This window comes from Anguilla rostrata, chromosome 11 (genome assembly GCF_018555375.3).
Source record: "Anguilla rostrata isolate EN2019 chromosome 11, ASM1855537v3, whole genome shotgun sequence".
Lineage (NCBI taxonomy): Eukaryota > Metazoa > Chordata > Actinopteri > Anguilliformes > Anguillidae > Anguilla > Anguilla rostrata.
In genome coordinates this window covers 21,521,150-21,529,141 of record NC_057943.1, presented here as the reverse complement: position 1 = coordinate 21,529,141, position 7,992 = coordinate 21,521,150, and the positions used below count along the sequence as shown (strand labels likewise).

Genomic DNA, 7,992 nt, shown 5'->3' with positions numbered 1-7,992 from the left:
CAAGTAGAGTGAAGACAGCTTTGCTAAGGCATTTGGGGAGCTGGAAAGCCCCTCTGACCTTTTTTAGGTTGAACAGAAACAAACAAAAAAGTCCAAACCATCTGTGTATCAGAAAGCAGTCACAGTGGTTGAGTTTTGAGTAACAAGCAGACTGTGGGTAGGTGGAAGGCTATCTCTGGTTCAATATGACTGTTGCTCTCCTGTCTGATCATTGATATGAAGTCCCAGCGAAGATCTTAAAAAGTGGGAAGCACCAAAACTAGATGAGGAAATGGGGACGTTCTATATGATGTCCGCCAATCCGGCATTTTGTGCACTTGGAAATACGTTCTTGTTTCAAGAGCTCAAAATAAAACACTTGTTAGAAAAATAAATGATCTTTGTTATTCATAAGTGAAGGAAATCTGTAAATCTTAGCAATTATGCAAATGGTCTGCCCAATCGACATCAACGAAGGACAATCAATGAACTCTCACTAAGTTGTTGGAAGTGGGAATCACTGTCTCAGGCAGCATTCCAGAGTGCTTTATTGGGTTCAGACCTGATTGCTGGTATGGCCATAGCATCTGGATGTCAGTGTCATGCTCCTCAAATCATCAGGTGTCTACGCAAGCTTGCTTTGTCATCTTGACAGACGCCGCTTTCTGCAGGAAAGAAATGCTTTTCCATGGGGCTTAGAAACAGTTTGGAGTTTTTCCAAGCATGATCCACTTCGTTCATCATTTCCCAAGGACCAGGTCTGTAAGCAATAAATTTTCTCACTCTTAAAAGTTTCAGTTGTTCTTCACTACCAGCTTACCATCGAGCTGTATATAAAATGACAGACATTTTTTAATCAATTCAACACAAATATATAAAAAATATATTTATTCGTCATCGGGACACAGACTTTCAGACATCACGGGAAATATTCTTAGATGGCTGCAAAATTAAAAGGTGTCTTTTGAAATGATTTAGTGAAAAAATCCTTTGAGGAGAAGGACCATGAAGTGAATGCTAGGTGCCAAGTGACACATTACACAATAAGCCACTGTAAAAACCATACAACGATGAAACCTTTCTCAGTGTGGAACTTGTTTCCAGAGCACCTGAAAACCCACTCATCCTTCATGTGTGTGTTTTAGACAGTCAAGCTTTCCTGACGCACAACTTCTGAGCCAACGTGGCCTCTTGGAGTCACAGAGCAAGCAATTTTGTTTGGTGACACCGCAGTTCAGGGGAATTCAGTGGTGAAACCAGCACCTCTCTGGTTGCCAGTTCTGCATGCAGGTCTTTTCCATAAGCCAATTTTGAAAGTTATGGAATCCTCCTGTAACACCTGGCATACACAGGTGCTTCTGCACGTGAGGTCTAATAATGTCCTTAAACGTTTCTGCACTTAGCATGGTGAATCCACTGAACTGTGATTCGGAGCTGTGGATCTTGGCTGACATCGTTGCTGTTAGTACAGAAAGTCTTGCACATTCAATATGAATGTTTTTTTAGTTTTCCATTTTTCTGTAACAAGTGTCTATGAATATATTTATATAAGCATTAGTGCGTGTGCGCGCGCGCGCGTGTGTGTGTGGAATGTTCGATGAATCGTTTTTATGGGCTGCACAGCAAATTTAGTTGTATGGAAATGTACAATGACAATGAAGGCATTCTATTCTATTCTGTTTTGATTTAATGAACGCACATTGGAGGGCTGTACTGTACACTCATCTTTTCAGCTCTCCTGCCACATTGATAAACTTATTTTACGCTGAGCAGTAAAAACACATAAATATGTTAAACACTGTACAATATTAATAGATAACATACACATTAAACTTTGTGTTAATGTGTATGTTTTGGCAAAGCCTCTTTTGGGCTCCAGGCCTGCTGAAATAAGCAATCCTTTGGTGACATACTGTATGTGCCAAATTTGTTTTGGTTATCCACGGTACATATTTGAAACCAGATAATTATATCCCTACCCTTGTAAGCCCTCACAACTAAGAGAAATGTGTTAGTTGCTAAACTAATTAGCACCCTTGCTAAACTAAAAACAATTCCACCCCCACAGTGAACAGAATGATCACATCTGTATGGGCATTAGAATTTAAGAAGTTTCCATTTTGTTCACAACAGGCTCAGGGATAAACACCTAATTCACCTGAGGGAATGTCCCGGGGCAGTGGGGCTGGACCTGCGTCCCACACACCTCACAACTCACATGACTTGTACCATCTCTAGGGAATGGCCACGCCACCATGGGTCACAACCCAATGAAAAATGGAGCGCGAAATTAGACAGAGACAGATTCCCACACCTGCACTTGACTCACCTTTCCCCAGGCAATGGAACACTCACATGCATGGGGGTTTGCGAGCTGGTGAGAACTGACCCATAGGGAAAACTCTGGACGGCAGGCAGACTGAGATGGAGGGGGCATGAACAGATATAGCCTACACCTCTGAGAAGGGAACCCGTTACTGAATTTCAGAAGACAAACAAGATTTTTTTTGAATAAAGGGCCTTTGGCACAATAACATGGATAAGCATACGCTTACAGACCGGATGAAATTCAGTCTACTGACGCTCTCATTGTCACACTGAAGAGAAATACTGGTTTCTGTACAGAGAAGACAAGCTCAAACAGAGGGTATTTCCTCATTACAGGAACAGTATCTAGTGCCAAATTTCACACTCCATCTCGTGGCATTTTATCCACTTCCTGTACGTGACACTTCATTCCAGTGGGTAAAAGGGTACATGATGCATGGACTTATTTTTGTCACGAAAGAACAAGTTGCTAAAGACACGGCAGAAATCAAAGACAACATAAATATCATCACAACACATTCCTCTGCTTCAATGGCATAGTGCATTTCCTTTGTATTTTAGTGTTTTTTTTTGTCAATGATAAATGATCATTGGATGACCAATTCCCATGATCCATTCTATTAAAGAACAGCTGTATTATTATCATTGCCTGAGAATGAAATGCAAACATTTATAAAATGTGGCAAATTGGACTCATATTGTTCAGGTTCATTTTAAATGGTTTACATTTAAAAGTAATTTTATGTCTTTACTTATTACATTAATCTGCATCAACACATACTGCAGTGTACATGAAGCATCTGGTACAGTAGATAATTCTTCCCAGTGTGTACATCCATTCAGAAACCATTAATTGCATAGAATTAATGAGTTATAGCACAGTTCAACAGTGTGAAGGTGAATTACTTATATACTTTATTAAATATATTTAAATGAATGTACAATTCAAACAGTACACCAATCTTTTATATTAGTACTCTGTGAAGATTATCTCTTTCAGTAACACTGTTATCAAATCCCATAACATCGGTCTGAAAATGGAGGCCCACTATACAATTTAAAAAAAAACATATACACTTCTTTAAAAAAGGAAGATGTCTTTTCTGAATTCTCAGCTGTGAGAACGCAAAATCTGTCAGTGTCGCGTGATTCAATGTAAAGAGAAATTCAAACGCGATGAAAAAGAAATAAAAATAGACAAAAAAGTGGCTTTTTCACAGGTAGTAAGTCAGTGCTGCTCTACGAGTCTTAAAGATACAGGAATGAATGACTGGCAGGCCTACCAGCTGTCAGAAATAAAATCTCCCATCAACAGAATCAAAGTCTGAAAACTCAATCGGATTCTAACCAGAAAACTCATAATAAAGATTATATGATCATCTCACACCCTGCTCCATTCTCATCACAGTATTTATCACAAACCAGGATGTGTAAGGATGTCAAGGGGAGTTTCTAATCCATGTAAATGCAGATGACAGAAATGCTTGTGTGAGAGAAAATTGACCATTTTCAGAATAAGACTATAGATATTGCTTCCAGACAATATACAATTATGCTTAAGCACTTGTGTGAGCATAATATAGATTTTGATTCACTCAGAAAAAAATAAAACCAATAAAAACAGGAAGGCTCATACTCAAAACGGCATCTTCGACCTGCTGTTCTAGATGTGGTAGCTTCAACCCACAGCTCTCTTTAAGTGAGAAAGATGTGTTCTTTTTAATCTCTCTTCAGAAAAACAATAAAACGAACTTCCAAATACCATCCCTTTGAGACAACGTACAGGATACACATCATGGTGGTTGCATATCATAGTGTTCATATTGCACATCATACAAAAACAAAACCATAAATACTGCTTTGCCCTACCGGTTTTAAATAACAAAAAAAAAGCCATCTTTCAACAGGTCTGTTACCCAAGCCAGAACATGCACACGATTCCCTGCAGACCTGTATAGCCCTGCTGCGTTTGCCTAGTAAAGGACATGACTTTGGAATTCACCTTTGTGTACTATATGGAAAGTGGTAAGGCAGAAGAATACTGGTTCCTCAGTGGCCCCTTAACCTTCATAAATTATTCTCTGCTGGTCTCTACCAGAACGTTCTCTGCACGTTCCGGGCAGTCTGTCTGCCCTGGTCCTGCTCTCCTGCGGTGCGCCCCACCCATCAGGCAGGCTGCTGGGGGTTGACGTTCATGTGGGGGGGGTGGCCCAGGAGTCCGATGCGCTGTTTTTGCTTCCTCTGCTCAGTCATCTGGAAAGATTGACAGCAACAGGCTTTATTATTTTTTTCTCGACGTCGCACCCTTTCACAGAACCTGCGTGCCATTTCCTGCGTCGGTGCTAACCCACGGACAGACACCGCTGTTCTTTCCACCACAGGGGCACGCGCTCACAACTCTCCTCTTCGCGTTCTCTTCATTTTCTTTTTCTGAGAAACAAAACTGATCCAACCATGTGAGGAAGAAATAAAAAACACCTCGCACTGACGACAGAAGGGAGGGACTCGAGGTCTGAAGCCACGCTAATCTGTTTGAAATTCACGTTCCTGCAGCCTGAAAACGCAAGTCACCCAATCGACTGCAAACAACCAGACCGGATAAACATTGTTAAGTATTTCGATGTATTCGAGAAACACCCTAAAGAGGCATGAAGGGATCACTGAAATGTAATTAGTACGTGACTGCGCCATTTTTTTAGTTATGCGTTCCTGTCTGAATTCCTGTAAAGACGTTCACAGGTGAACATATACACACCCTGTATAACTAAGGTGCTGAGGAACAGAGTTTTTATGTGAGAAAAAGAAGAAATGCCAGCAAACCCCTATAAGCAAACTTATTCATGAAATGGATGCCATGATCTGTGATGACCTGGTGAAATATCCTTTTTTGTACATAAGCATAGGAGCCAAGGCCGTAAGCCCCGCCCCCACCTCTTTTCAGCTGTCAAGAGGAAATGCCTATCAAGACTGGAACACATTTACCAATGTTCAATACAATGCACTCAGAGCACAGAAGAAATCATTTAAGAGCTTCTCAGAAGCAGACTGTCACGTTATGCAAGTAAAATTGAGGCTAGCACAAAGATGGGGGCAAAATGTCAAAATTAATGAAAGAGCGGCGCGGGGGGGGGGGGGGTGACGAGAACAGATGAATTTCAGTTTCAGTGTGGGCAAACTTACAGTACCTATAATGCAATGAAAAAGTTCAGGAAATGCTGTTTAGGATGATGTAACAGATGGGAGCTCTTGCTCGTGGGTGCCGTTTGTGAAAAGATGCGCTTGTTTGGGCTTCACTTTCACAGCTCCAGGAGCAATGGCAGGCGTTCAGGAACCCTGCTGCCAATGTCAAAACCCCACAGGCAGAAATACACGAGGAAGGGAAAGCTTGACCAAATGAAGACATCCTGTTCTTTCTGCTTAGCAGACTCCGCTGAACATGCTGGATGTCAAGTTGGCAATACTGGCAATTTAATACAACGCTAGGCGAAAACTCCAGTACCCATATAATAAAAAAGAAATACAGGGAATATATGATGTTCAAAGTGCACCTTAGGTGGTTTCAATCGCAGTAGAGGATATACTACGGCCTTTGGTGTTTTCAGACAGGACTGATTATCATTTAAAATCCGCTTCTGTCTGTAACCAAAAGACCCTTGACTTAAAAACTCCTTCCTCCACCCTGTCCTCACCTTTATCAGTCACCTATTGTACATGATTCAGGCCCTTCACAACATTTCATACTTGAAATGCATTACTGAAATTGAAATCCGAACGGTAATGGCTTTTATTTTTACACTTTGAGTGGGAACACTCCTGAATGTTGATAATACGATACAGCAAAAGCTTTTTCTGCGCACTATTTCAGATCAGCTGAGAGGCAGTTCAATCCCGGTCAACATTTCGCCGTCATGACGTCAGTGTAAATAACTACGTAAGTTTGAGAACTTAGAATTACAGTTTCCAGGGCTGCTCATCCTGTTAATGTGATATAAAATGAAAAATCTAATTTGTCAAATTTTCATAACTCCTTTTTATCAAACAATTCATTAGCATAGGATTGCTCATAAAATGAATTTTTCCTCCTCCTAAACACTAACATTGATGCAACACAATGCAATGACGTGGGACTTTTGTAGCTTGGAATGTGAAATCTGCAAAATGTGTGAAGAGAGACCTGTAAGTGAGCGTGCTGAAGGAGGTCTGGTACAGGGCCAGGACCCCGTGACTGACCTGCTCCTTCAGTTCGGTGAGCTGGCCTGACAGGTTGGCCACCAGCTTCATGGTGGACTCCAGCTTCTCCTGCAGGCTGCGGATCTCGTTCTGCTCGCCTTCCGCGTCGCTGCTGACCAGAGACATGGCTCTCATACGGGGAAACCAGTCCAGGTTGTGTGCCTGTCGGGAGGGGATGGGGGTGGCACGGTCAGAATGCTAAAAAAGGCTCTGATTTAAGAAGGATAATGATGATGTATATTAAGTGTCAGCAACAGTATTAGGCAGAATCTGAACACTACAGGACTCGGGGACACAGAGACATTGTATCTGCAAAGCTAAATGACTTACCCAAATTACTGCAGCAAAAAATAAATAAATAAATAAAAAGAAATGTTAAAAATATGTAATATCATCATCTTTACATTTGCTATGCTTTAATCTTGTTTAATATTAATGGCAAAATAGGTTCCCATTAGCCAAACAGAAAAATCTCACAACCCCATAAAACTTCATCCAAACAAACAATTATATAAATTCCTAGGCCCACTTAGTATCTGAATGCCTTGGAATCATCGCAGTCTTGCTCTTGAATGCTCCTCTTTGTTGCGTTGCTAATGCGGATATAGACATCAGACAATTTCTACAGTAATAACATTATTCCTGGTGGGGCATTTAGAGGTCACATGAGATGCAAAACACTTCTTCACACACAATATGTCTCACAAGCATGAGGACATTCAAAGTGACGGCAGGATTATATGGAACCATTAGGACAGCTTCTAGACTCTCCCCTTATGGACAGAATCACCAGGATTCCCCATGAACATGGATACACTGTTCCACGTGGAGGACAGTCTCAGTCTTTTTGGCTGAAACGTGATCACATGAACAGGACTCTGAAAGGGTCGCTGTGAACGGGTGAGGAGGCCCTGGCTTTGTGACATCATGGGGGTGGGCAAGCGGTCTTTGGAATGATGGCTAAAGCCAGGATCAGTGCTTAATGCCCAGTGCTGACTGGCTGGGAGTTCATTATAGCTTCCCCAAGGAAGGGAGTGTTTCATTTAGTAGGACATACAGTAGCCTCCTTATCACTTAATATCAGCTCCTCATCGACTGGGGGCCTACAGGCTTGCCCATGCCAGCTGTATCCTCCACTGCAATAGAGCTTAGCTGGCAGGCTGCAGTGTGGCAAATAGTCACTCATCCTTTACGCATTTTAGTATGCGCATGTGCTAGCGCGCATCCGCCCCAAATGACACAGCACGGGATGCACCTACAGTTGCGACGGGGCATTCCGAAAACGGACAAGAACTAGAAGTCATCACAACGTGATGGAAAAATTCTGTTTAAACCTATGTTGTTAGAGAGTGATCAGATATGACATTTTCTCTCACTACTGACTTTACCATAGAGGCCTATACAGTGTATTCTTTTGTTAGTTCTCGACTCTTGCTAAACTGACAGACAACTCTG

At 41.7% G+C, this 7,992-nt stretch overlaps 1 protein-coding gene across 5 annotated transcripts in view; it reads right to left on the bottom strand.

Annotated features, from left to right (window-relative positions):
- Nucleotides 1–3,199: 3,199 nt before the first annotated feature.
- Nucleotides 3,200–7,992, bottom strand: part of LOC135234279 (inositol 1,4,5-trisphosphate receptor type 1) — a 110,958-nt gene continuing 106,165 nt past the window's right edge. For all 5 annotated transcript variants that reach the window (XM_064298722.1, XM_064298724.1, XM_064298725.1 and 2 more), the window contains 2 exons: nt 6,538–6,699; nt 3,200–4,560 (listed from right to left, as the gene is read on the bottom strand). In XM_064298722.1, coding sequence (XP_064154792.1) covers nt 4,474–4,560; nt 6,538–6,699 — 249 coding nt within the window. In that variant the 3' untranslated portion in view covers nt 3,200–4,473. The remainder of the gene's footprint in view (nt 4,561–6,537; nt 6,700–7,992) is intronic.